The sequence below is a fragment of the Lacerta agilis genome, chromosome 2 (assembly GCF_009819535.1).
Source record: "Lacerta agilis isolate rLacAgi1 chromosome 2, rLacAgi1.pri, whole genome shotgun sequence".
NCBI classification, from domain to species: domain Eukaryota; kingdom Metazoa; phylum Chordata; class Lepidosauria; order Squamata; family Lacertidae; genus Lacerta; species Lacerta agilis.
This window is the reverse complement of record NC_046313.1, coordinates 56,663,135-56,678,940: the sequence shown is the minus strand read 5'-3', so window position 1 is coordinate 56,678,940 and position 15,806 is coordinate 56,663,135. Positions and strand designations below refer to the sequence as shown.

General features: G+C 39.8%; 1 protein-coding gene across 4 annotated transcripts in view; it reads right to left on the bottom strand.

Moving 5' to 3' along the window:
• Nucleotides 1–15,806, bottom strand: part of SPOCK1 (SPARC (osteonectin), cwcv and kazal like domains proteoglycan 1) — a 384,074-nt gene that overhangs the window by 62,862 nt on the left and 305,406 nt on the right. For all 4 annotated transcript variants that reach the window (XM_033140153.1, XM_033140155.1, XM_033140152.1 and 1 more), the window contains one exon: nt 11,515–11,629. In XM_033140153.1, coding sequence (XP_032996044.1) covers nt 11,515–11,629 — 115 coding nt within the window. The remainder of the gene's footprint in view (nt 1–11,514; nt 11,630–15,806) is intronic.

The window sequence follows — 15,806 nt, the reverse complement described above, 5'->3', positions numbered from 1 at the left end:
AATGGCAACGAGATAACAAGAGTCACTTGATAATCTTGTCTTTGTTATGCCTTTGAGAAGTTTCATGATTATCAACTTTGCTTAAGTAAATTACAATCTCATTATCTGAGAAATTTCTTGGGGGGAGTTCAAATCCTGAGGCCTAACAAGGCATTTTGTTTGCTGGAGGATCAAAATTGCTTCCATCTTCATGAAGTTGAATCGTGCCCCCAAACTGGCATTCTGTTATTTTAATATTCAAATCTTCCAGTGTTGAGATGAGCTGGCATCAAAATATCATCATTATGAGAGACCATAGGAGTAACTCACTGATCAGTCAACTCCTAAGATGTACAGAATTTGTTATCTCCAATTTTGTGAGTTGAAGCAGTTGTAATGTGAACAGATGCTGAGCCATAAAAAGTGTATATGCAGCATAAATTATTTTTAAAGTTACAAAACTTATGATTTTAAAATTTATCATATCACAGTGTTATGCTTTGCTTTAACAAAATCTGTTCTAAATAGTCTTTCTGCTCAGGTCTCTACCATCATATTGGTTCGATTACAATAATCGGTGGCCAGGGCATAAGGCCATGACACTTTCCCAAGTACATTCCAGGAACTGTGACTACTGGGAATCTCAACTGTCCTTATATATAACCTCCATGTTGTTGTTTATCAGGATGCATGCACATTCTTCCAAAATATTTGAGAACATCCTAGCAGCAACAACACTGTTCTCAGGTATGTGATATATACTGTCTTTCATATACAGTCTGCCAAGAGCCATGGGCCCAGCCAAGAGTTAGTACTGAAGAGCAAGTCAGAGCCAGCAGACAAATCAGGAGACATAGCAGAATTGTAGGAAAAACCAGGAGACAGAATCAAAGAGGATTCATCACTTAAGAATAACCAAGGATCAGGAAGACCTTGTTGCTCAAATAAGGCTCAACTGAAACAGAAAAAAGGCTTAATACTCCTTCCTACTACTTCAACTGATCAGCAGAGTCATTGAGAAGGCTGTCACCTGCAGTTTAACCAGGCAGTGTTTTTCCTTTTCAGAATCACAATTCAGGGGAGCCTACAGGAAACTGTCTGTTCAAATCCTTCAGATGATCCAATCTCCAATCTTTTACCAATGAGTCAAGTAAATGCCTAGTGTTCCTTTGGAAGGGAGACACAATCAACCCCGCCTCCTTTGCAAGCGTATCTCTAGGAACACATATGGTAACTTAATACACATCACTTTTTTGCATTCCCACTTTTTGCTTGTAAATTTTTTTATAACATATCCTTGAAGAAAGCAATTGTGAAACAATTCTGGGAGGTATGGTAGGGACCATTTTTCACAGAAGCAAAAGAGAACCCAGATTTGCCACTGAGTGTACACTCAACATGGAGTCAGAGCCAGTCAATGCTCTTTGAGCAGCGTGCGCCTATAGTATGATAATGTGTTCCCTAGAGCACATTTGCCACATTCCAAACATTTTATGGATACCGCTAAAACATGCAACATGTGAAGTGATACTAATAGTCAGCTTTGTTTCAATTATGAAAGCTTGTAGTCTGAAATTAATCTTCAATAATACTCGGAGCCCAATCTAAATATTATGGGCAGGATTCAACAAACTAGTCCTGCTATCTAAAACCTGCTCACAGATTTCCGCCAGTGCAACAAGACTTCCCCCCTTCTCCTCCCCCCGAGTGGCCCTGCACCCGCGGAAATTGGTTCAGAGGGGTCTGGAGAACCCCTAGAGCAGTATTATTATTATTATTATTATTATTATTATTATTAATTATTATCATTATTATCATTATTAATTCATTGGTTCCTGAATTCACATTGCTCTGAATTTATTGTTTTCTAGCCCCCTACCCAAACAATGCATACTGAAAATTAATGAAAAGTGCCCACAAAATACATATATACCAGGCAAAATTGCATACAAAAACGGTACACAGGCTTTTACCCCAAAAAGCATATGAATTTTCATTAGTCCACTCCTCCTGTGAAAAAATGGGGCAGAGTGTACTTAATACAGGGGGGGGGAGGAAAAAACCCAAACTTTGTCCACCCCTAGTCTAGAGTCTTACATAATAAGTGTTTTATAACTTACTGTGAATACCTTTGAGACAGTTCAATATGCAAAATAGCCCCTGAAAAGTATACTTTGGCTTTCTATTTCATCTTCGTGTAAACGACAATATCATTCATACCAAGCGAAACAGCTCCTTTGATGGGCTGTTGAAAGTAAACAAACCTATTTTAATTTATTTTCTTTTTGTAAAATATTAATATCCCCTCTGGGAAAAACAGCATTACAAAGAGCAGGATCAATTCCAGGTTTATGCTTCGAAAAGCAATAAAGCTTATTAGGCAGCCAGCGTTCCAGAATAAAACACCTACAATGGCACATACTTAGAGAAAGAGCATTTAAAGCATTTGTTTTCAAATTAACATTATGATCTGCCAACAATTTGGTATAATATCAGTGAGTGCTGCATCAGGCACAGACATGCTCTATGAAGAGCATTAATAATGTGCTGGAATCGGGAACAATTTTTTTTTATAAAATGTACCCCACTGAAGCTGTAAGAATTTCTGAGACCTTGAGCTTCGTTCTTAGGTCTCTGAATATTCTCTAACAATTATGTTGAAATATGAGTCAAAAAAGTATAAAAAAGAGGCAAAGAGAAAGTTGGAAAGCCATGAACAGCCCACATATGCCAAAGCAGTATAATAGAAGGGCCGCTGTTTAAATCTGTAGGGTGTCCTTTGAAGATATGACTCAAATACATCATTAATAGGAGCTTTTAGGGAGGCTTTAGGGCAAAAGCTCCCAAACCCATGAAGAAAGTTGGGTAGGAACCTTCAGTTAAGAGGTTTTGTGGCATTTCGAGGTGGAAGACAGGAGCCTGCCATAACACTCACGTTACTGAGTCATATGTTCAAAAAAACACTGATTATTAAAGCTCTTTTGATTTAAACTGTGGTCCAAGCACTGGCTGTTCAGAAATTTGCTTTACAGTTCTTCAATACAATAATGTTATTGCAAGGGGAAATAGTCCAATAATTTAGCTTGAGTTGGTGTAGGTTACTTGAATGTATAGATTCTTGAAGGCTCCTCTTCCTCCTTTCTATAATGCCTCCATAAAAAAAGAAAGAAAGATAAAGCTGTTGTTCTAGGGGCTGTCAAAGTTTTCCGAGCAGAAGTCCTAAAGGTTTATGTCATCCTGCAGTATTCAGGCTCATGACATTTCGATTTTGTGTCTGGGAATTTTCTCTCTCTCTTGGTTCTGAAATACAGCACAACCACTTATTATATTCTGATGGATGTTAGGTAAATAATGCTGATTAAAGAAATTCCATTGAAATTGAATGGAAATGAGTTAACTGTCATTGATTAGCTTATTAAATGTAGCTGACTTGCAACTCAATAGAGGAGAAGACAGGTAGTTGAGCATGAACAATATAGGATAGTCACTCCACCGTGAACAGGATGTGCACTTTAGTGTGTAACATTTAAAGGGGAAGTTGTCAATATAAGCTGTATCTGCATTCTTCTACACTGACTGGACATTCAGACAGGAAGTTGGAAGATTGGTATGCTATATACCTGTATGACCCACATGCTTCTTTTTGTCCATTTTCCTGATAAGAATTAAAGCATGGAGGGGCTGGGCTGGGCCGGGCCTACCTTTAGGCAGAGTAAGGAAGCATCTCAGACAGTAGATGCTAGGTGGCAAGCACTGCCCTCTGGATGTTGTTCCTGAACCCCCTGGATGTACTCTTTTGTCAGAGGACAGAGCTGTGTATGTCACATGGCCTGGCCTGCACCCCCATAACTGGTGCCCTCTGGTGCAATGGAGGAAACTACCCCATTGCCACTTACTGTTATGGTTTATTTGCATTGTTGACTCATTCATACACATTGTATACAAGCACTATCTGTCACAAGTTGTATTTGTTTTGGTGAGAAATTAAATAGCTGTAACAACAAGGTGAGGATGCAGTTCCTGACTAACTTGAAGTCTTCCCTAGAATCTGAAAATCTTGGTGCAAATAAGTACAGCTGGGAGAAGATTGTGTGAAGGATTCTTTTATTGGTGGGCTATTTGAAAATGAGACTGCAGTTTTAATTTTGAATTTTAAATTTGTATCTTAATCTGTATTTTAAATTGATTATTTTTATGTTTTTGCTGTGATTTTAATTTGTGTTAGCCACCCTGAGCCCGGTTTTTGGCTGGGAAGGGTGGGGTATAAACAAACAATTATTATTATTATTATTATTATTATTATTATTACTACTGCTGTTGGTGTAGTCACATAAATGTTATGTCGTAAAGACTGCTGTTGCTGAATTATTGCATATATCCATGGACAAATGAAATACACACAGAAACTGGTATAGTATAGTATAATACCACCTAGACACGCTAAATAAAGCAAAGTTAGAAAGACATAGGAAGTACTGTTATAGGTTAGTCTGGTGACAGAGGTTACAGAAGGGCATAAAAACAGATTGCCGAGTACACCGATTGCCATTTTAAAATTCAGCACTTGCCAAGGTATATTCCTTTGGGATTGCCAGCTGTTTCTTCTTTAAGGGTCATCGCTTAATTTACAGTACTGCCCCTTCTTGTAGTATACGCTAACTTTATGGAACTGAAATGTCACTTATTTAAGATCTTGAGAGTGCTTAAATAAAAAAAAGTTTAGCCTAGTGCCTCAAACTGAAGTTGTGATAATAATAGATGCTTGTGAAATTTATTGTAATACACATTCTGTTCCCCTTCTGATAAAAGGTTGTGAGAAACCAAAGAAAATGAAAACAGCAAAACTACAACTGTAGCTCTGTACTTTTGCCAATTACAGTTGTGCCAATTTTATAGCCTTACAAAACAAACATACCAATGGCAAATTAAGTTATTCTATTGCTTAATTGCTATTACATTAGTTCAACAGAAGCTGCAACACTGCCAGTAAGAGACTTATTCAGTGATGCTCATCTGCTTCCCTCCAGTGGCACATGAAGAACTCTCTTGAACTCTCATTTTCCCATAATGGCACAAGACTTAGAGACACAAATATGATAAGGTGGGCCCTGGGTCTGGAAAGCCTGAGGAGTCTTTACTCAACACTCTCATATCCAGATTATTGCAACGTGCTCTATGTGGGGTTGAGGACATTCCAAAAACTCCAGGTAGTGCATAATTCTTCTGTAAGGATGCTGACTTGCACATCTGTGTGGAATCATGTTACATTTATTTTGATATATCTGCATTGGCTGACTAAATGCTACTGGGCTCAATTTAATAAGTTCCCATTAGTTTGGGATCTGATGCAACACCTCCCCTATATCAGCCAATCTGGCTCTGAGATCAGCAGAAGGAGCAGTTCTCTTCTCACCAGCAGGGATTGTCCCGTATGTGGTTGCACAGAACAGGGCCTTCTCTGCAGTGGCACTCTGACTGTGGAATTCCTTCTTCCTGGGCTTCTGACAATGCATCAAGACACATCTGTTCATCTGGCTTTTGATGAAAACTGGTTAGAATGCCCAGTGTTGTGAAGGTTGTGGATTTTAAGCTCCATTTTATGTTTGCTGCTATATCTTGCCGTGTTGTTTCAATAATTTGTTTAACTTTATTTTCAATTGGTGTCTCATTATCATCTTGTTAATTGCCCTGGGATCCATTTGGTTGAAGGGAAATTTTAAAAGTTTAATAAATGAATACATACCAAATCAGAGCAACCAAGGAACTTTGGATCAGCTCCATAATATTTACTGTTATTCATGAGATACCCTGCCCCATTCCATTTTCTCTCTCTGCAACACACTGTGGTGCTGATTTGTGGGTAGATAGGGAGGCAAGTACTGCTCTGTGATTAACTCTCTCTTAGCACATAGGCTTGGACTAGAACCCCTCCAACACTATTAAATGACCACAGACTCTTGCTTCAAACTTCAGTATTCATTCCCTTGCCTTGCTGAAATATTTCCTGTACTGAATTTGTTTCATGAAGCAGGGGCATACTGTCTGAAAGGGCAGCTAACAAGAGCTGATTACAAATAAACCTTTATCTTTCAACAGCTGAGTTAGAAATGGTCACCAAAACAGACTGTAAGGCCTGGTGCTGTTGTTAATAATGAAGCACAGACCCCATGTTTTGATGAACTTCAAAGTTTCTGTGCCACAAGCAGGCAGGCAGGCAGAGAATGTGGATTAAACATTTGCTTTCACTTTAAAAAATATGCCATTTGTAATACAGCATCACTATGAGGGTTTTGCTTCTTGGAGAACTGAGCAAAATCCAATTTTCAAAACACAGGGACCAAAGAATACAATTTGCTTGTCTCTTCAAAGATTTTACTGCAGAATACCAAACAATGCAGAGAGCATATATCATTACAGTGACAAACTGTCCTTTAATTTTCCTTCTTACCATCTTATAATTCAAATGAAATGATTATTATGATGTGAATGCCTTAGTGATACTGGGTGCTGATGTTAACAGGGAGCTATTATTAAAGAAATTATTAGTCCAGTTTACCCTTCTTCAGACCAGAACTGTAATCAATCAGGCACTGCAGCTAATACACTTCTATTCAACTCAATAGGGCTTGCAAAATAAATCACGAGAGACCCATGAAAGATGTGCAGCATAATTTTTACAACTTTAGCTCCAATCAAGTCATTCATAGTATGGGTCTCTGCAGCTAAATCAGGCCAGTGCTATATAATCTCGTCTCATGCAGGGCATACTGGTTTCCTTACTCCCAGAAAAGCTGCAGAATAAATGAATGAGCTACACCAAATTTCCTGCTTGTTGTTGTTCAGTTGTTCAGTCGTGTCCGACTCTTCGTGACCCCATGGACCAGAGCACGCCAGGCACCTATCTTTCACTGCCTCCCGCAGTTTGGCCAAACTCATGCTAGTCGCTTCGAGAACATTGTCCTGCACCACACATCAAATGCCAGCAGTTACGGCCTGCAATGGTACTGTCCAAGGTCCTGTTTCTCCATTCCTGTCACCCCTCAGCATGCAACAGGAAGCACTTGTGGACCATAGGTGTCCCATGTCACGTTCATGGTGTCCTTGCCAGCTCTGCAGAACCATCAGCACCAGACTTGGTATGGCCAAGGTGCCATACCACAAGCTGCAATTGTGGATCCATTCAGATTCTAAATAAGGATGCCAAATCCAGCTGCCACTGCCCACCAGAGCCACTGACCTCCCATCAAGGTGAATGTGGAGTGTGCTTGCCTGATTGGAGGACAGAGAAGTGTATGTGAGTGTGTATAGAAAGTAGCCTACAGTACAAAGGTAGGATTCACATTCCTTGCTCTGCCCACTTTTGCCTCTGTTGCTGCCCCACTGGCCTGCAGCCCTTAGAAGGTGGCCATCAGGCTGTTTTGCACCCTGAAGTATGTAGCTCTGATTCTCTGATCTGAGGCTCCATGGAGATGCTCTAAGTTACTAAAAGCAGTGTTTTATTTCAAAGCACACCTATCAAGCCCCATTCACCTTGGTGGGAGTTGTGTTAGCTGCTTTCCTATAGTGGGATCTCTTGCCACTAGAAAAACACATGAATTAAGAAGCTACATGGGTGGGATAAAATTGCACAACAGAATTTTGAGTAGAAGGGAAAGATCCATAAGATGGTGGTTGCTTAAATCACAAACATTTTCCAATAATATCATTTGAGATCCCACCTCAGGTAAGCCACAGTGATACTGCTCTCTGTTTTTCATTCACATGGCATTTTTTGTTTTTTAAAGAATAATCTAATAGCACCCTGGAAATTAAATGTTTCTTTGTACCTTTAACTTAGAATCATAATTGTGCTCAACTTAGCAAACATATGCAGAACAAGGCAGAAGCCTGGAAATTAGAAGCTTAAAATTACATATATTTAACTCATATAAATGGATTAAGAAAGCTTATGCAGCAGTTTGGTGAGGCACGCTTCCATTTTGCTCAGAACTCTGGCACTGTAATTCTGTTCAGTAGTTTCCCACTAACATCCCTCTATTAAAGCACCGGTTTCAGCACTGCCTTCTTTTATTTCTGCTTAGCAATATGGTCATGTCTGAATAGATTTCACAAATTCAGCTTCTCATAAGTGATGGAAATACTGCATCACCTGTCAGCAAATTTCAGTTAAAGGAATTTTGTACCTGACACTCTTATTGAGAAAATAAATTAATCTCTGAGAGACTTTCTGTTTACATTACCTCAGCACAAACTGGACCATGCTAATTACATAACGGAACTGCAGGCAGGACACCAAATCACTAGCTTTATAGGGAGAGACATTATAAAATATTCTGTGCATAAATGGGTGGGTGGGTGTGATCAGGGAGATACTGTGAGTGGGCAGAGGCTAGGTCTCAAAGGCAATGTTAGAGATGCCGGGATTGCACAACCACCAGCAACAAGCCTCATCAAGTTTTGTTTTGTTTTTTTGTTTTTTTTTGGATCCCAGCAGTTTTGGCCAGAGAAATATATCCTCCATGAGCAGACCACTGGTCCATCTAGCTCAATATTGTCTGCACTGACTGGCAGTGGTTCTTCAGTGTTTCAGGCAGTTGTGTTTCCCAGCTTTATCTATGGATGCCATAGATTTAATCTGGGACATTCTGCACGCTAAGCAGATACTCCACCACTGAGCTCTGGCCCTTCTCAAAGAAAAGGATGCTCGTTACAGTTCTTACTGCAACAGTTCTATTCAAAAGAAGCAGCCATCTACTTTCCCTAGCCAGCAGAGGCAGCAATATGGATCTGTGTGGGCACCTCCATTGCAAGAGGTGGGTGTAGCAGGAGAAAAAGCCTCATAGCAGTGGCATCGCTGTTGCTTACTGGAAGAAGGGAGAGTGAGGCAGAACTGAGGTTGGGGCTGTGTGAGCATAGTGGTAGGAGTGTTGGATTGGTGCCACTGGTGACCCGTGCAGGCCTAGGCTCATTGTTTCACCATCTCCATTCAGGCAGGCAGCCACAACAGTGCTGCTGGGAGGCTATTGCTGTAACTCCATCCCACTAGCCAATCTGCTTCTGGTCACTACTGCCTACCTTGGTTGCCAGAAGAAGAAAACCTGACACTTTTGTGAGACGGCTGAGATAAGCAACACCCTTGTATTATGACTGGCAAGAAAGAGGCAGGCCCCAGTCTTGGAATATCACTAGGCTATAACTTTAATTATTTACTGGCATCGGTGAATCAACAGAACACATTGGTGTTGTAGTGGGAATGGAAAAAAGGCCCTTTCTACCACTGCCGTTTACTACAGGAGCTGGCCTTGCAATCCATGCCACTTTTGGCTCCTTGGGGCAATCAATTAAAGCCCAATCCTTTTAGCCAGGTGGAGCCTGATTTTAATCTTAGAACTACATAGGGTTGTACTCCTTCAAGTACCTGGAAAACGTCATGGGTGTGGATTTTGACACCTGCATTGGCCACAGGCCACATAAGAGTGATTGGAAAAATGGGTAGACCAGTTATACACATGCACTAATTGTGAGAGTAACATACAGGATGGTCATTGAGAGAACCAACTCCAAAATAATTATTGTCTCAATCACTTAGCAATACCCCTCCCCACTCCCTCACTATATTTAAGGATCTGGTGACTTCTGTTTCAGTGTATCTGAAGAAGTGTGCATGCACACGAAAGCTCATACCAGGAACAAACTCAGTTGGTCTCTAAGGTGCTACTAGAAAGAATTTTCGATTTTGTTTTGACTTGAGAAGTTGTGTTTCCAGAAAGAGAGTGAACACATCACAATGTGCTCTGCACAGCAGAATTAACTAATCAGAGATTCAAGCAAAACAAAAGCTTGCCCTGCTGAATACGTACATCCTGTCAAATTGCATTTATCAACCTAACGGTTATTAGAATTTATTCTGTTATGTGAATGAAATTGTGAGCTTAAAATGTCACTGGAGATTTATTAATATGATACAGCCTCTGATAAGGGCATGTGAAAGGGCATAGAGAGAGCAGATAATGTGAGGCAATGGGTGTGCATGTGTATTTGTTTAAGAGAAGAAAAAAAGAAAATAAAAACGTGGCAATTTATCAGTGAGGTTTTTTTTCAAAACCATCCCAGCCACATCAGAGATTAATAAACACATGTGTAATGTTAGGTGACCATACCATGGAAAATGCTTTCTCAAAATTTGATAAAATGTGGTGAGCAGGGGAAATTATGATGCATTCTTTAAGAAGAGTGGTCAAATTAAATGCTGTTATATAGAACAATAGCTGCAGCATAATATCATCTTCCTTGGGTCTAAAAAAACAAACAAACAATAATAATAATAATAATACAATAAAGATATCATTTTAGATATAGGTTGTTTTTCTTCAATTTTCAATGCACACTTTAGAATCTTGGAAAATCAGGGTTCTAAATCACACAAGGAACCTACATGAGTAGAAAAATCTCCCTACCCAGAAGTTATTCTTTGAACTAATGTAGGGCAAAGGGTCAATGATAGGTCATTCGCCAGTGTGCTCATCCTTACAAACCCTCATCATGTTAATGATTCGGAAACCTAAACAGGGCTGCCATGTGTCCTCATTGGGCTCATTAGTGACATGAGAGAAGAAAAACAGAGGCCATTGGTGGAGGTGGCAATAAGTGAAGGCTTAGGAAAGACATGGACACTCTGTTTTCTTCTATTCCACCAGCTGGGAATGCTGCAGTGGTCTCTGGGCTAGCCACTCTGCTGATTGCCCAGTTAGCATTCTTTAACACACCTGTTGATGGCGTCTCACAAAGTTTAAGAAACACTGAATGTTCGAGAAACAAGAAGTGTTCTTAGAACTCATGCAGCACAGTATTCCTAACCCTTAGTAGATTCAGGGGCTGCCTTTAGCTGAAACATGCATTTGGTCAGGTGACCCACTTCCTAATTTTCAAACATTTATTTGCATGGTGATAGTGCTGCTGTTGCAACCCACCTTCAGACTGCAATCTTATACTACATGGGAGTAAGCTCCACTTTCAACTTAATAGGACTTTCTTCTAGACATGTATAGGATTTCACTGTACAGTGTGGCCCAAAACACCAAAGACAAATGCTCTTAAAAAGTCAGAAAATTTCTGCAGAGGGTTCTACCAATAGGAAGTTGCATTTTTTTCTCTCCACAGCCCAACCCTTGGTTTCCACACTGATGAAGCTGTTACACACATTCCTGCCACCTTCTTCTGATGCGCTACCCTTCACATGAACTTGCAACAGCATTTCAATTCAACTTCAAGGCTCCAGTGACCCATTCAGTATTTGAAAATCACTCATCTAGGATTCCAAAAGGCTTGGGCTAGAGGCCTTTTCCACGTTCCTCACAAGTCATAACAAAAGAGCTCCAGGACTTGTGATTCTATTGCCACAGCATAGATTGAAAGCGAGTCTCGCCGAACTCAGTGGATCTCTCATTGGAGTAAATATGGATTGGACTGGACAGCATACCAACAGCAAAAGTAATTAGAAAGACATTTCATATCGAAGTCAACAGATCAACTCACCAGTTTTCTCGGCCTTGTGCTTTAGACTTTCCTGGCCTGGAAGGCATGGACAAGGCCCTTCACAGCGAGCTGCAATGTTTTTGCCAGATGTGCAGGCATGAAACTCCAACTTGCACTGCAATTGCAACAAAAACAAAACAAGGGCCTTTCATTTGAGGTAAAACAATTGTGGAGGGAGGGGGAGAGGAAGAGAGAGAAATTACACATTGCCAAATAGTTAGGACCTTTGAGGTGGCAGTTGTTTCCGAAAGAGCTTATTTCCAAAGAGCATCCATGTGCCTGGCCAATAGGGTATCACCGTACTTCCCTGGGATTGCTTCTCCCTCTTCATGGTATGGCAGAATTCCAGTTTTGAGTGTTTGTTCAATAAACAAGTAATATTTTGCTTTAATATGGTGTGTTAAGGGCTTTCCATGTTTACACAAGCTCCAAAATTTCAGGGAATTACAATTGCTAAGGTGCAGGTGTGTAACTTAGGCAAGATTGATATGGTATTCTAACCTGTAGTTAGTTCCATCTTCACCACTACCTTCGCGTTACAAGTACAATTAGTACAGTGTTGGTGTCCATGCCCTACAACCACTCTAGCCAATTTCTGCACATTCTGTAGTTACTGAAGGTGCAGGAGAAGGCTTGAATTTGCAGGGTGGGTGGGTGGTGGCCAGCACTGGTAAGGCTGGTCTTTAAAAGTTGGAATGGAGAACAAAGAAATTCAGCAGATACAGCACAGTGTTACCACCTAAATCTTTTCCTTTTTTTGTGAAGACTCCTCAGGGCCTTTAAGCTGCCTGTTAGAAATCCAGCCACTGTGCACCTTAAAGACATTTCCCCTTCCTCCATGCCTCTCAAACTATTTTTACTCATCTCTTGTGGTTTCTTCTCCCTGTCCTTTCACACCTAACATCTCACCTCTTGGCTGACCTGACCTGTAAGCTCTTCAAAAGTGAGGCCTATTCTATGAGAATCTTGTACTTCAGAGGCTAAGATTGGCCAAAAACTGCTGCCTAGCAACAATGGAATAACAGGTCCATTGACTGACATTGGCCAGGAAAAAGCATTTTTAATGACAATTAATGGCATATTACAGAACTCATAGGTGAAAGTAAATACTAGACATTCCTTTTGACCTAAATCAGCAGCCCATTTCCCAAAGCACACAATGCACAGGAAGAATTCTTTATGGAGAACAACCCCGGCAAATTCTGTAGAAGAAAAACACACAATACCCTTTAACTCATTCAGAATAAGCCATTTCTACCCCAAATTTGTCATGGAGACTCCTCAAAACTTCATTTCTTGTACTGGCAAGTTTCAAATCTATTTGTTGAGACATTTTTAAATTAAAAAATTGTAGAACCTACTGCCCCTTGTTTTTCATTATACTGATGGAATGTATTTACCCTTAACAACAAAACCTATAATAAATAAATAAATTGAAACAAAATACACTGTTATATATCCCTCTTCTCTTTTTCCCCAATCCTTTTCTGGCTTTCTCACAGTCACACCCACAAACTATAATTTATTAACCCACCCAAATATGACTGTCACTCACTCTCACTTCATCCAATATTCCACTCAACACCCCTCCACTTAATCTTCCCTCACAACAGGTTTATGCTGAGCATATGCAGAAGGCACCCTGACTAACATATGTTGGAAAAAAAGCCCTTTTAATAAAAGCCACTAACAGGTTATACTATTAGGCAAAAACCAAAACAAAACGTATGTTAGCCAATTGTCTTGACCTAGCACAACAAGCCTAATATAAAAATTGAAGATTGGGGGCAATGAATAAGTCAGGATGAGGATGATTAGAACAAAAGTAGAGGAAGACTTGGTCTGAGCCTAACTTAACAGCATTAGGACTCCTTCATGATAGCAGAAACACTGTACTTTCTACTATCCATATCTTAAAAGTATAATCCAGTTAGTGATAATAAAAAATACTGCCTTACTTGGAAGATAATCCAAATTGAGTCTAACACAATCCTATGCATATCCATTCAGAAGTAGTCCTAAGGAGTTAAATGAAACTTATTCCTAGGCAAGTATACATAGGATTTCAGGCTTAGATTATTACAACTCAATCCTATGTTTACTCAGAAATAAGTTCCACAGCGTTCAGTGTGGCTTACCTCAAGCTAATATGCATAGGGTTGTGCTGTTAATTACTGATCTGGTTTGATATTTTTTTAATTAAAAAAAAGACTGAAGTCAAATTCTGATCCTATAAATTGTTTTGAATGATTTACAGAGTTGTTTTACGGATTTTTACTGGTTTTTTTTAAAAAAAGAAAGCAACACCAGCAGAGTATAAATCTTATGAAATACATAAATATGTGTGATGGTTCCATTGAGGAGTGTCATGGGATGTTACGTTTTGTGCAAAATTTAAAAGGTTACAACCTTTTATTTTCACGGACCGGTGACACTGGAAGAGAGCTCTTCAGTGATCCAGTGTTTCAATACTACATACTGTAGATTTAATGCTGAATGCTCCTGAAAGTTAAACTGGTATATAAAGCATAACAATAATCTGCTCTTGAGCATGGCTGATTTATTAGAGCATAGATCAGCACTAAGCTTAAATATTTGGTGTAAGGTGGAGATATTGGATATAAAAAACACCCCTTGCCAAACTCAAATAGCCCTGGCTATTTAGTCTGTAAATAACTGAAGTACCACCAGTGCTATTCCCTTTCAAGCAGTGGTATTTGGTTGTTTGTATTTACACATTCTCGATAATAAAATTCAGCTGAGTAGAGGATATATGTTTTAGAGATGCCTTTTGTTTTGTCATATTCAGAGGAATTGAGTTCCTCATATGAAATAAATTTGTGTTTGCAAATAGAAAGGTAGAGTATGAAAATGCTTGGAAGACAGTAATAGTGCAATCCCATATAGGTATATTCAGAAGTCAGTCCTATTGTGTTCAATCAGGCTTACTCCTTAGTACATGTGCTTAAGGATGCAGCCTTATTGATTTTAACTGGGCTTTAAGCATCCATTTAAGCATGTTTAGGATAGCAGCCCAAGAATCATGACAAGGTTGGAAAGCAATATGAACCAATCAGAAAATATCAAGGCATATTCTGAACAATGACACAGTTTTTTCCTATTCTGCCACAGCAAAAGAGCAGAGTGAATGGAATAGGATGTTGTTACAAGATAAATGCCTCCTACTTTGAAAATACCATCAGTAGCTTGGTTCTGCTTGTGTGTAGTTTTGCTAAGAGGGCTCAGTCTTCCCAGGCTTTAATCTAGCAGCAGGAGACCATTATCTTCTGACAACGTTTTGTACCAATGACATTATCTCCTGGGCTCTTACTGAACTTCAGAAGACCCTGGTGATTGCATACTCCCTATGATATTCTGTCCTTCAGATTTAGAAAATTCACTGACACAGCCAGCTATCTGCTTGAGGCTTTGTTCAGGAGATACTTTGTGATATTTTGCTTGTCTGCATGGTTCTGACAAGTGTGGCTACAACAGAACCACACGCAACTACCCTAAAGTGGACATCACGGGGTACGCTGGAATCCACTCACAAGAGGAAGGATATTTGAATGTTAAAAATAACAAAGCTATTCAAGGCATTTTAAGAGGAAGACAAAGACATTCTTGGGGGGGAAAGAAGAAAACAAGAAAAAAGATAGGAAAGGTCAGGATAAAAACAACTTTTGTGGGAAGGATATAAACATGAGCCAATATATAACGGTCTTATTTCAAGACTAATTGCATCAAAGGAGGAGAAATTTCAGTAAGCAAAGGATTAACTCTCTCCCCCCACCCATTGAATTCCACCATTCACTCCTCCCCTATGCAATTAGACTTGAGAAAAATATTATAATGGTTCCAGAGGCAGTTTTAGGATGGTGTAGTGGCATTGGGCACCTCACTGCAGGGGGTGCCACAAGAACGCTGTAGAAGGGAGCAAGAGAGACAAATTTTAGTGTCGCATAGGGTGCTGCTGAAATTTGAGAGCCCCAAATCTGCCACTGATGTTTCCCTTTTTCAAGTCCAATTGCTGTAGCAGTGTGCATGGAGGAGAATTGCATGTCAAGGCCCCGAGCCCTCCCCCATTTGTTGAATAATAAAACACATGGACACCAGTATTTTAGGTTAATGGGCTAAGGAAGGCCACAATTTTATTGGTTACAGAATGTGAGTGGTATTGGCTTAGGGACTGGAATTGAACTGACTATATCCGACTCTTGCCCACTATGCAGGTAGTCCAGTAAGGATCAACCACCAGTAGGGGGAGCCTTGTTGATGTACATCAACGGAGA